Source organism: Capricornis sumatraensis, chromosome 1 (assembly GCF_032405125.1).
Source record: "Capricornis sumatraensis isolate serow.1 chromosome 1, serow.2, whole genome shotgun sequence".
NCBI classification, from domain to species: domain Eukaryota; kingdom Metazoa; phylum Chordata; class Mammalia; order Artiodactyla; family Bovidae; genus Capricornis; species Capricornis sumatraensis.
Window position 1 is genome coordinate 96,486,673 of NC_091069.1, and position 13,919 is coordinate 96,500,591.

At 45.9% G+C, this 13,919-nt stretch overlaps 1 protein-coding gene and 1 pseudogene across 1 annotated transcript in view; both read left to right on the forward strand.

Annotated features, from left to right (window-relative positions):
- The window catches only part of HK2 (hexokinase 2), a 66,572-nt gene that overhangs the window by 28,772 nt on the left and 23,881 nt on the right, over positions 1 to 13,919 (forward strand). The window contains exon 3 of the mRNA XM_068978491.1: positions 11,902 to 12,050. Within this exon, the coding sequence (XP_068834592.1) occupies positions 11,902 to 12,050 (149 nt within the window). The remainder of the gene's footprint in view (positions 1 to 11,901; positions 12,051 to 13,919) is intronic.
- On the forward strand, positions 8,128 to 8,619 carry LOC138088323 (S-phase kinase-associated protein 1 pseudogene; annotated as a pseudogene).

Here is a 13,919-nt window from a genome sequence, read left to right on the forward strand (position 1 = left end):
TTAGGAAGTTGAAAGAACAATATAATGAACATCCATAGACAGACTACCTAGAGTCTACATTTATATTTTAACCAAATCTGTTTTATCACATTTCCTCTATCCTTTTGTCTCTCAGTCTAGCTTGCTTTACTTGAGGCATTGCAAAGTACATTGCAGAAATCAGTTCATTTCAACCCTAAAACCTCAGCGTGCTCATTATTAACTAGAGGTCAATGTTACTCTTTTATCTTTCGATGTAAAATTTCGTACGAGATGCAAACCTTAAATATCATATGATGAACTGACAAATACATACACCTATTTAATACAACATCTGTCAGGATAGAAAACATTACCATCAGCCCAGAAGTTCCCTGGTGCACTTTCCCAGGCAGCTCCTGTCCCCAACCCCCAGAAGCAGTCCCTGTTTTAAATCCACATGTATTACTAGTTTTTCTTGTTTTAGAACTTCCCTTATATACAATCATACAGTAGTTACTCTTTATACAAGGCTTTATTTACCCACCATAATGCAGGCTTTATCCATGTTGTGTATATCAGTAGTTCCTTTTTGGTTGCTGATTCTCTAGGGTGATTGGAATCCTATATGACATGAATTCTATGGACACCTAGGCTGTTTCCAATTTTCCCCTAAGGTGATGAAAGCTACTATAAACGTTATTGCACAAGCCTCTATGTGGAAATGTTTCCATTTTCTTCCTTTTCTTGAGTAAACAACTAAGAGTAGAATTTCTGGATCATAGGGTTTGGGATGTGTTTAATTCATAAGAAACTCCTGGACCAAAATGGTTTGAATTTTGGTTTCCAAAGTGGTTAAGTTATTTTATACTCCCACCAATGCTGTATGAGAGTTCCACTTGCCCCAGTAATTATTGTCTGTAACTCCCCCTACCTGTTTTGCTTTTGGCAGTGCAGAGTTGAATAGAGAAAGTGTTTATTTATTTGTATCTGCCAGGAATCTCACCATCTTGAGCTCGCAGTAGGCAGCCCTAACCTAAGCTTGGCTGTGCATGTGACTGAGATAATAGCCCCAAATACAGCCCGATTGGGACCTACTACATGCCTCACAGGGATATGGTTTTCAGGAGCAGTTTCATCTTGAGAGGAAATGCAAGAATAATTGATATCATTTAATGATCACCCATGATGTCTGTTTATGTAAACAATCTATTTTATGCTCCATGTAAAGTCTACAAGAGAGATATTCCCAATTTAAAAATAAGACAGCTAAGGCTAAAAGAGATTGCCAGAGTCACCTGAGTCCAGTTAGTGACAGAATTGGACTTAAAGCACAGGTAGTCTTGACTCCAAGGCCACAGATTCATGTTTACGTTGGCTCAAGTTGCTGAACAGAAGTTTCTAAAGCATTTCAAATTATTAGCTTTTAAAATTGACCATAAACATGGATTTGCTTTGTACAATTATAATCAGAAGCTCAAGTAGAACCCAACTAAAAATCTACAAATATTCCAGCATTCCAATTAATTATTTGTTAAATAATTTACATTTTTAGCAAGTTCTTTTTACCCCAGCATTCCAACTTAGAAACAAGCAATCTTTGTGGTGTGTCTTTATTGCCCTCCTTGTCTTGGCAAGTTTGTTTAGATACAAGCATGTCTTAAGGCAGAGTAGATGAGATGGTTGGATAGCATCACTGACTCAATGGACATGAACTTGGGCAAACTCTGGGAGATAGAGGGGGCAGGGAGGCCTGGGCTGCTGCTCTCCATGGAGTTGCAGAGTCGAACATGACTTAGCAACCAAACAACAAGGCACAGTAAGATGAAGGTTTTGCTGTATTGATCTTTTGATACTTCCCCACTTACCTGAATTGTGAACTGCTTATTTGAGTATATCTCTACCCTCTGAAAACTTGAAAGTGTTAGTTGTTCAGTTGTTTCTGAATCTTTGCAAACCCATAGATTGTAGCCTGCCAGATTCCTCTGTCCATAGAATCCTTCTCCAGGGGATCTTCCCAACCGAAGGATCAAACCTGGGTCTCCCGCTTTGCAGGCAGATTCTTTACCATCTGAGCCACCAGGGAAGCTTCAAGAATACTGGAGTGTGTAGCCATTCCCTTTTCCACGGGGTCTTCCTGATCCAGGGGTCAAACTCATGGCAGGCCAATTCTTTACTGTCTAAGCCATCCTCTAGCTAGACTTAATTCCCTCCAGAGCAGGGAATGATGATGACGATGATGAAGAAACTAGGCTTAGATTAGGCAACTAATCTAAGTTGCATGGTGAGCAGATTGAAGCATTGGGATTTGAACCAGCCAGCTGTGTTTCAAAGCCTGGGCCATTAGGCGTATCGCTAGTGCTGCATTTGCGCTTATCTGCCCCCAACATTGCTAGCACAATGCATTCATTCTTGTGTTAGTAACTTAGGCCTAGCTATTCAGTTCATTTAATAGAGTCCCCACTGAGTCTGGTCCTCTATGGGGCAGCAGTGTGCTGAACTACCTTGTGTCCCATCTTTGAAGAGTGAAAATTATCCTGGGGACATAAGGCTTGAACAGACGAAATGATTACTCAATGATATGGGGTTATATAATGCAAGCACATGATGTGATAAAGAGAGACTAGACGTGATAGGGTGCATGGAAGCTGGCATGGAACCCTGTAAGGAGCTCTTATCTTGGTTACTCAGCATTGTATCAACAGCTGTGTAGTGAAGACATAGATCGATAGCTTTCATACATGCAGCTTAATAAGTGGATTTATATGGTACCTACAATATAAAGTGAAGATTGTATTCATTAGCCTCCATATAGTCATATAATTATATAACTAGAGTTTATTAAACATTTACATGTGCCAGGCATTATGCCAAACACCTTATGCCTTCATTGCATTGATCCTTGACCAAAAACTATATGTGTCTGTGTGTCTTTGTCCCTGTGTCCTAGGGAGAGATGGGGAGGTCCTGGCTAGATAGGATATTATTACTATCCCTTTTTAACAGATGGTGAAATCCCAATGTTAGATTTCTAATAATTTGCTGAATTATATGGCTAATAATATGGCTAAATGTTAAAATGGGATTTGAACCCAAGTTGGCCTGCCTGAAAACCTTTACACACTCAATGCCTACACAGTATTGTAGCAATCATATTTTAATCCTTTGAAGAGTGGTTTCATATCTGTGTGGAACTACTATAACAGCTCTGACTTCCTTAAGAAACATTTCCTGAGTATAAAAGTACCAGAGCGGTGCTTCCTGATGGTGATTTGGGAGTTCTGGGGGGACACTTATAAGGTGTTATGTGCTCCAGGCCCCTTTAATTGGAGCAGGTTTATGTTTCTCTATTTGTACATTTTTGCATTCAGCATCCTGTTGGTGTGCTATAATGGAGTATCTGAAATCTTGGAACTTAAAAAGAGACTGCCAGATGTGGTAATGACTGTGGTGTTTCCAGGTATGTAGGAAATCCGTGCCTAGAAACGTTTGTCTGTGCCTTGAAACGTTTGTCTGGCAAAGTTAGTTTTGCCGGCTTACATATCCAAGACCTGGAAATTGAGTTGTCATCTCAATTGGAGTCCATGCCATACATTCTTAGAGTAGACCGTCATGGCACCATGCCACCTTCTAGGATCCTCAGAGCTCTAGGAACGCTGCATTGAAGCTACTTATTTAAAGAAGGCTTCTGGAGCTTGTGGTTCTGAAGAAGTCCATTTAGTCACCTGAGGAAGCCCCAGGGTCAGGAGGTGGGCCCAGTTTTCAGCCTTCACAAGGCAGGGCATTGCCACTTTTGAACACAGTTGCCTTGGACAAAAAGGTACTGCTACTTAAAAATTCAGAACAAAACCAGACCTGTTCTATTTGCAAGCCACCCTTTATGCACTGGTTGGCAAACTGCTCTGAGCTCCCTATGGGAGGGGCAGGTGGTGACCTATTTTAATTAGTGGCGAGTACCTAGTGATTGAAAATAAACTGTTGGGAAATTCAACTGGCTCTCACCCCTCACAAATTACGTGGACATTGGGAGTGGGTGACTTGAACAATGCCGAAGATATGGCCTGCTCAAACACATTACTGATGTCCCATCAGCCAAGATGATGGTGAGTATCACATTCAGGCCGTTAGTTACTCAGATGCTGTTTTAGTCCTCTTCAGACTTTCCCTAGGATGGGTGAGTTCCCAGGAGAAATTGAAATCCCTTTATCTTGCTGACCTTATGTGTTTGATAAGAACCTCACTGAAAGTGGGGCTTCCCTGGTGGCTCAGATGGTAAAGAATCCATCTCCAGTGCAGGAGACCTGGGTTTGATCCCTGAGTCAGGAAGAGCCCCTGCAGAAGGAAATGGTAACCCACTCCAATATTCTTGTCTAGGAAATCCAATGGACAGAAGAGCCTAGTGGGCCACAGTCCGTGAGGTTACGAAGAGTTGGACATGACTGAGTGACTAACACTCACTGAAAGTGGGCACAGTGGTAGTCCAGGATGGGGAATGAATCAGCAAACAAACTCTGCCAGAGGGAACAACTCGAATCTTAGACCACTGGGCAGTTTGATGGAGGGTGGCAGGACCTGACATGCTATTGCTAGCTCCTTTTTTTTTTTTTTAGATTGATTGATTTGTCCACATCAGGTCTCAATTGCGTCATGCAGGACCGTTCACCGTGGCGCATGGACTCACTAGCTGTGGCTCTTGGGCCTCAGTAATTGTGGCGTGCCGGCTCCCCAGCTGCGGGGCTTGGGCTCTGGAGTGCACGGGCTTGGTTGCCCCATGGCATGTGGGATCTTAGTTCCCTGACTAGGGATCGAACCTGCATGCCTTGCATTGCAGGACAGACTCAACCACTGGACCAGGGCTCAGGAGCAGGGAAGCCTGGCCTGTTCCTCTTCACTGTGAGTTATTTTCTTCTGATGGAGGGTTGTTACCCCTTCTTTTGTCTGTTTTTGGAGCAGCATGTTCTTAATTAGGAGGTTCTTCATCAGAGAGGGCTTGGGGAGTGTCCAATAAGTTGGGGACAGGGGTTTGGTATAATTGTATGAGACAGCACCAATTTGCGGCTAGCGAAAACACCTGCCTCAGAAAGCTTTAGTAGGTCCTGGGTTCCTGTAAGGACAGGGGTGTGTCACCTCTCGCCAGTGGATGTCTGTCTGCCACCTCCCACTCAGTTTTGAGATCATTAGGCCCAGAGGGATGGGCCAAGTTACTGATAGAGATAAGGGTGTTTTTGCTTTCTTTTTCAACACTTTATGGCTTTTTGCTTCCTTCCTGGACTCTGCATCAGGTAATCCTCAGCTTCAAGGAAGTAGCACCATGAGAAATATGGGTGAGGTGCGTAGGAACCGGCGTGGGTGTTGGGGTCAGATGAACTTGGGGTCAAATCCAGCAGGCCTTTACCCCTGAATGATCTTAACCAAGTGACTCAACTTCTGAGCCACACTCTCACTTCCTTTGCCACCCAGGCCAGCTTAGAGCCCGTGGCAACCTCTGCTTTTGGCATTGATAATGAAGAATCGCACCCTCCCACCCCTGCCCACCACCTGCTTTTTTGGCCGTGCCAGGAAGCTGGTGGGATCTTAGTTCTCCAACCAGGGATTGAACCCAGGCCCTCAGCAGCAAAAACTCAGAGCCCTAACTATTGGACCGCCAGGGGAGCCCCAGTAGTGAATGATTCCTTATTTGAGGATTTATAATTTTCTCATGAGCAGCCTCCTTGCTCACTACAACAGAAAACTTTGCTGGAAAACTAGACCTGAATTTAAATGTTGGTTTTAGTTTTTCTTGACTTGAGCCTTGGTTTTCTTATCTGGAAATGGGGGTCATTGATGATTAATGAGATTATGTTTATAAACATCATTTAACAAATTTCTCTTCTATTAAAAATATCGACATGTTGGGCCTTAAATTAACTGAATCTCCTCCACACCTGCCTCTGTCTTTTCATTGTTTTATTACCACAATAATTCAGATGCAAGTAGGGAAGTCCAAGCTGTGTCCCAGAGACCAGAGGTGAAGGCAAGGTTCTGGGCTTCAGTTTTTCGAAAAAGTCACATAAGAAAGTATAAGATGAATTTGATCTTTCAAATAAATCTATAGTAGAACCTTGCTTCTTTGATTTTTTTGTAGTGGTGGTGACACCATTTAGAAGTAACTGGAGAGGGAGACTTATAAAGGAGAGTGAATGCAAACATCCAACTGGAAAAAATTTGCAGATATACAACCAATGAAACTATTTTTTTAATATAAAAAGAGCTGTTTTAAGTTATTAATAAAATAAAGAATATATATGTATAAAAGGCAGGACATGTGAGTAGAAAATTCACAGAAAAAAGAATTTACACTGCCAGTCAGTAATTCAAAATGTCCAACCTAACTTGGAGAAGGAAATGGCAACCCACTCAGTATTCTTGCCTGGAGAATCCCAGGGACGGTGGAGCCTGGTGGGCTGCTGTCTATGGGGTCGCGCAGAGTCGGACACGACTGAAGCGACTTAGCAACTACAACCTACACAAAGGAAAGAAGTGAATAATTGTACATGACATAGACATTGGTGACAGTGAAACCCACTTGTTGGTTTATCTGGAAAGAATTTTTAGGAAGATAATTTGGTGATATCTTTGGTTTTCCTGGTGGCTCAGATGGTAAAAAATCTGCCTGCAATTCAGGAGACCCAGGTTCGATCCCTGGGTTGGGAAGATCCTCTGGAGAAGGAAATGGCTACCCATGCTATTATTCTTGCCTGGGAAATCCCATGGACAGAAGAGCCTGATGGGCTACTGTCCATGGGGTTGCAGAGAGTGGGACACGATTGAGTGACTAACACACTTAGTAGTTAAAAACATAAATCCTTAGAACCAGCAATTCAAATCCTTTTCATAGAATGTGTCAGCTAACAGTCTTCTCTGTTTTTTTTTTTTTTTAAAATAATTTTATTTGTTTATTTACTTTTGACTGTTCTGGGTCTTTGTTGCTGTGAGAGCTTTTCTCTAGCTGTGGCGAGCGGGGGCTACTCTCTAGTTGGGGTGTGGGGGCTCCTCTTGTTGCAGAGCCCGGGCTGTAAGGCACGCAGGCTTTGGTAGTGGCAACACGTGGACTTGGTAGCTGTGGCTCCCAGGCTTGAGAGCACAGGCTCCATAGTTGTGGCGCAGGGACGTCGTTGCTCCGTGGCACGTGGGATCTTCCCGGACCAGTGATCCAACCTGTGTCTGCTGCATTGGTGGTCAGACTCTTTACCACTGAGCCACCAGGGAAACCCTGTTTGTTTTGTTGTTGTTGTTGTTTGTTGTTTTTAGTATTTATGTATTTATTTGGCTGTGCCGATTCTTACCGCGGCACATAGGATCTTTCAGCTGTGGCATGTGGGATCTTTAGCTGCAACATGTGGGATCTAGTTCTCTGACTAAGGATGGAACCTGGGCCTCCTGCACGGGGAGCATGAAGTCTTAGCCACTGGACCACCAGGGAAGTCCCTAGTCTTCCCTGTTTTTATAGTATAAATATATTTATGGACACTCAGGGCTTCCCAGGTGACTCAGTGGGTAAATAATCCACCTGCAATGCAGAAGTCATAAGAGACGTGGATTCAGTCCTTGGGAAGATCCCCTGGAGGAGGGCTTGGCAATCCACACCAAAATTCTTGCCTGGAAAATCCCATGGACAGAGGAGCGTGGTGGGCTCCAGTCCACAGGGTCCCAAAGAGTCAGACATGACTGAGATGACTGAGCCCACGCTCAAGAAACATTAATAATGGTTGCTTTGGGGATGTGGAGAAGAAAAGAGATATCTGCTTTTCATTTTTTCCCACGTTTGTACTGTTTGAACATTTTAAAAATCAGATGTTAAAACTGTTTTCTAGACGTAACAACTTGCTTAACAATAAAGTAAATCTTACCTCTGATCTTAGGATCTTAAATATTTGGTTTAACAAATGAACCATCAATAAGCAAATGAAATACGAGATGTTTTCTTAATCCATTGCCTCATACACCAGATAATATCATTCAGCAGAATAATCTTGCTGGGCCTCACTGGGTCCTACGCCCTGTGACTGTGTACTGAAGAAACCAGCTAGCCTGTAGTGGCCTTGTTCTCCGCTTTGCAGTTTTGCTGTTTGACGACGTCGCCCTGCTCGCTTCAGCCTCTGGCCCGCCATCTCCTTGAGACCTAACACCATGCCTTCAATTAAGTTGCAGAGTTCTGCTGGAGAGATATTTGAAGTTGATGTTGAAATTGCAAAACAGTCTGTGACCATCAAGACTATGTTGGAAGAGTTGGGAATGGATGATGAAGGAGATGATGATCCAGTCCCCTTGCCAAATGTTAATGCAGCAATATTAAAAAAGGTCATTCAGTGGTGCACCCACCACAAGGATGATCCTCCTCCTCCTGAGGATGATGAGAACAAAGAAAAACGAACAGATGATATACTTGTTTGGGATCAAGAATTCCTGAAAGTTGACCAAGGGACATACTTTGAGCTTATATTGGCAGCAAACCACTTACACATCAAAGGTTTGCTTGATGTTACCTGCAAGACTGTTGCTAATATGATCAAGGGCAAAACTCCTGAGGAGATTCGAAAGACATTCAATATCAAAAATGATTTTACTGAAGAAGAGGAAGCCCAGGTACGCAAAGAGAACCAGTGGTGTGAGGAGAAGTGAAATTTCGTGTCTAACGCTGTAACGCTGTAAGGATTATTCCAAATACTAGTAGCACTGCTTTGTTTATAATTGTTAATATTAGAAAAACAATCAGCAAATGCAGCAGCAAGTCAACTGTATTAGCAGAATGTTGTCCTCATTGCATGTGTAGTTTCAGTACAGTTCCCAAACTTAAGGCCCAGTTTCTTCTAGTAGGATTGAAAGTTTCTTTTCTTTGCTCTGAATAAAATTGAACTGTGGGTTCCCTATAGAAAGTGGCATTTTGGGCTTTCCCTTTTTGTAAAGCAATTTCTGCCTAGTTTATTGTCCAGTTAATTTTAGTTCAGTGACTTTTAAAGTTGGCATTGTAAATAAAGCAGCTTGCAAAAAACCTTCAAAAAAAAGGAAAAGAAACCAGCTATAGGTTTCTCCTGTAGGTTCTTCTGCTCCAGAGCCTTGCTTCTGCCCAGCCAGTCTGACTGTCTCAGGCCCGCAGATACCGTCCCCTTTCATACCACGTCACATACCCTCTGCTCTGGACTTCTAGGATGTCCTGGAAGGCAAACAGTGGTGGTAGGACTCGGGCCCGGAATAGGATAGGAGTAGGCAAGAATTAGAGGGGCTGAGAACTAGGAGAGAGGAGCTACATCATTGAAGAAGCAACGACAGTGACAGCAGTAACTGCCGATCGACGGCTTACTGTGGACCTGTACTTGGTGTAAGCTCATGAGCCCTGGGAGAGTCAGCATTATGAGCCCCATTCTGCAGGCGAGGTGACATGCTCAAAGAGTCCATACAGGTACTGAAGCAGCGAGCTGGAATTCAAAACAAAGCCTGCTGCTGCTCGGTGTAAGCAGCTCCTGCATAGTGGGGAGGTGGGCACTAGGGAAGGGGTCCATTCACTGTCTCAAGGGGTCACCTTACAGTTTAGCTCCAGGCGTCATGATGCTGGGCCTGTCTCAGAGTTATTGGACTCTGGAAGGACTGAACTCTTCGGCTGTGTTAGTTGTGATTATGCGTGTTTGTGGAGGGGCATCAGGCAGGAGAGATGAAGAGGAATGTCTGATCTGGCGGAGTCTGAAAAGAATGACATTCCTTCTTGGGAATGGATTTATCAGCAGTACTTTATTATTTGGGATTTCCCTACAGTCCATCAGCAAATACTGCAAAACCACCATTCCTGATGGAGCTGTCCCCTCCAGTGAATCCAGCTGGGCTAGCCTTGCATCGTGACCAACCAGGGGCAGCCTCGGCCGCCTCAATCCCCCACGGTCGCCGATTCAGCAGATTCATGTGTCCTGGGCTGCAGAATGCTGAGGCAGGCGATTCATCTTTGATTTTCCTTTTCATCCCCCATGAGAGCCTCACATAGTTCTCCCTACAAACTGGCTGACGTCCCACTACCAGGGGAGGTTCAGAACTGGTATGCCTGGAAAAGTCAGCCACAGCCCAAGGGGAGCAGTCTCTCTAGATGGGGTTGAGGTTGCCCTAGTTATCTAGCAACGGTGGCTGAAGGGCTGGGGGACTGCGAGATGCCTTGGAAAGGACCGAAAATTAGTACTCCCTGAGGAGGCGTGCTGAACTCACTGGCAAAGATTCTGGTGGCTTTTCTTAGACAAATTTCTTCAGTCTTGCCTCAGGATGTTGCTTTTACTTATTTTCATTCTGAGAGGCAGCCCTGACGCTGGGCCTGGGGGACTCAAGTGTGAGTGTCAGGCTGTGTTTGCCAAGAGCCTGCATGGAAGGTTTCTAGTCCTTATTGAGTGGGTTCTGAGTTCTTGGTATTGTGCTGGCTACTTGAGGCGTGTTACTTGGTTTTCCCCTCACCTTACCACATCAGGTAGGAAGCTCCTGCCCTGGAGATGAGGCAGCTGAAGCTCAGAGGCTCAGGAATCTGCCATGTCCCCAGAGTGGCTGGAGTTCTGGTGTGGGTAATGTGGGCGCCAGAGCCAGTCTCCACATGTATTGTTACCAGCAGACCAGGGTTGTGTGGAGGTAAGGCCCAAGTAATCTCGGGGACATGATGTCCACTTCAGGCGGCCCCTCTGGATGGGAGGGGCTGTGTTGGTGAGTGCCCTCAAGGAGCTGGGCAGAGGTTGGCTTTCCTCAGGACCAAACACTCCTTGCTGCTGAGAGCATGTGGGTCAGAATAAACCCTTGTTTCTCTTAGTCAGGGTGCTTCCCAGACCCTCTGATCCATTCTCCCTTACTTCAGTGGCAAGTCTCCCATCAGGAGAGGGGCTGAGTATTGACGAACATGCCAATAAGTGAATCCCCATCCCGGAAATAACCATGTATCCTTTCAGAAGGCGTGTGGCGGGGCACTGGCAGACTGCTGGAGCAGGCCTGGTTGAGGAGACTGCTCGGGGGACAAGTCCACCTTGTCCCGGTCCTGGCCTGCCCTCTGAGCCCCAGCCCCGGCTCGGGCCTCCATGCCTCTTCAGCACTTCCATTCTGCACCGCACAATGGTGTGTGTCCCCGCAGCCCCTGTTATCATCTGGAATCCGGATGTTTCCTGTTCTGCTCTGCTAATTTCCTGGAGGGACTGGACTGTGCCTTCCCGTGACACCTGGAGCTCTTGACCCACTTGTGTCTGTGGATTCTCCCTCTCTCCCCTCTCGCCCCCGCCCTGTGGCTTGTCTGAGTGGCCGGACTCTTGTCTCATATACTCTTAGGTCGGCATTCTCTCACACTTGAGTAAGCCTGGGATATTTTTTGGCAGGGGGCACCTGCTAGATTTATTTACGAGGCCTCTTAACTTATAGTTGGCTGGATCCCGTTCCACTCCCTCGTGTGACTCTCATTCCTGCCGAGGGATTTTGCCGTCACTGTGTACAAACATTAAAGACTACATTTTGTTCAAAGATCACAATTTGGCAAAAGGCCCAGGGGGGCACAAGCTTGTAGCAGTGTATTGGGTGTCCTGGGGGCATGAAGAAGAAAACCAAGGCCTGGTCTCTTGATGTAGGGCTTGATGGGCCCTGTGAGCTCAGTGGGGACTTGGGTGAAAGCCCTTGGGAAATAGTCAGCTTTTGTGAGGGAGTGGGCACCCCATCATTGGATAGGAAACTGATTCTTCATGTGTATCCTAAAAGTAATATACAAGTGCTTAGCATTAAGAAAAAGAATAAGGCAGTACATAAAAGTGTGTAGAAAAAAGTAAGACCCACTTTTTTCACCCACATCTCATCATCCAGAGATGACCAGTGTTTATGGCAGGATTCTTGGGTTTTAAGTTCTGAGCTCTGTGAAACAGTTGCACCTTGTCTTTCCTGAACTAATAGTGGCCCTTCTCTCTGCAGAACATGGGGAGTTCCTGGCTCTGGACCTTGGAGGGACCAACTTCCGTGTGCTTTGGGTAAGAGTAACAGACAATGGACTCCAGAAGGTTGAGATGGAGAACCAGATCTATGCCATCCCCGAGGACATCATGCGAGGCAGTGGCACCCAGGTATGACGCCCACTGGGGCTCTGGGCCCTACAGGAGCAGATAATGCTCCTTCTCTGTGGTCTTGGAGGGAGGAGACCTTGACTCCCCTCTTTGCCGGGTGATGCCCCTCAACGCCTGGAGGCTAGGTGGGGGCCTCCATCAGGAGAGGTACATGTGGCCAGAGGGCATCTGCACGAGACCCCAGGGTCTCGGTGCACTTTAGTGGAAGGGATTTTGACTTTCTGTCTCATCTGAGCTCTGCTTGCATGCACTGGTGATTGAGGAGTCTGATGTCAGGAGGCTGGGCCAGTACACCCGGATACCTGTGGTGTCATTGAATAGCAAGTAGGAGAATACATAATTGTGGCTTGACGCTGCCACCTGTCACGGTGATTGTTCTGACTTGCCGTTGTTAGCATAGCAAAACATGAAATGGAACATGCTTCTTAACCTTTTTGGTTATTTGCTCTCCCTCTTTTTGGCTTTCTAAAACAGAAGAGGTTTTACACACAGGGATGGGAGCCTGTTGGAAAAAAATCCAGCTTTGGGCTGTCTCTTCTACCTGGGGCTGCAGTGGGCTCTGTGTCTTTCCACACTTGCCCCAAATCATGCTAAGTCATCCCCACATCTCTGTGACCCCAAGTCATGTTTCGTACTCGGCACACATAATAGAAAGAGTGGATGGAGAAGAAATGTGAAATCCAAGTAAGAGTCGTCTCAGTAATAGCTAGAAGAGAACAAGCAAAGATGGACTTGCCATCACGATAGTGTCCGAACGTGTGTTGAGCAGCTACTGTGTACTCGGTCACGGATCCTTGCTGGGAATCAAAGTCCTGGTCTACCCTTTCAGTTCTTCAGATCCGACTGGGCCACCAAGACACACACATCGGCCCACCGGAAGTAACACACGTTTGTGTGGATTTCCTCCTTTTAACCTCACACTAGCCCTAAGGCTGGGTGCTTCTATTCTGTCCACTTTTAGATGTGGAACTGGGCTTTGAAGGATTGAGCCCAGTTGCCATTTCAAGGGAGGGAGGGGCCAGAGGCAAGGGACAAAGCCAGATCCAAACGACCAGAGCCTGTGTTTGCCCGGCCCTAGGAGGCTCCATCCGCTTTTCAGACCCCGTGATGTGGTCTGTGGGAATGGTGCTTCCTGGAATGAGGCAGTGTGGTGGTCTAGGGTCTCTACTACCTGCTGCTGCTTCCAGAGTAGAAAGCACTCCCCAAAGGGGCTAGTGCTGACTCTTGGGGCTCTCCCTCTCAACAGTTCCCTCAGTAGAGCCTTCCTACAGAGGGCACTCATTGCCACCACAGCAGAAGTATCTGGTTGGTTGGTGGGTGATGGCCGCAGGTTCAGCCATTGTTCTCTGTTTTTCGGTATCCAAGGACAATGGTATCCCCTTTCACCTGCTCTGCACAAGCTTCCTTGGGATGTTCTTCCTGTTCCTACTCTAGCTGCTGTCAGTTCATGGAGAGGAATCACCAGAGACATTCCTGGATACTCGCACAGCTATAGGGCTCACTCTTGAGTGCTGGCTATTTCTGCTGTGTTTATTATACCTAATATGTACTCAACAAAAGTGTGAACGGAGGAGGTGATATCTACATAAGGGGCCCATCTTGCATGGTCATCTCTTGAACCTTCGAGTTTGGAAGAGGTAGAAACTTCTCCCTTCTAATGCACTGTTCTTCTCACCACAGCAGACCACCTCCTGGGAAGGGAGTTTCGGACGATGAGCAGGACATGTAGGGGAGAGAGTTTTAGACCCTTTGTGTGTCCTTGGGGATGGCCCTGAGGGAAAACCTGCTTTCCTTGTTTTAATGCTGGGGTTGGGCAAGGGAGTCTCTGGGACTGTAGGATTTGAGCTCCACTGAGGTGGTCACCTGGCT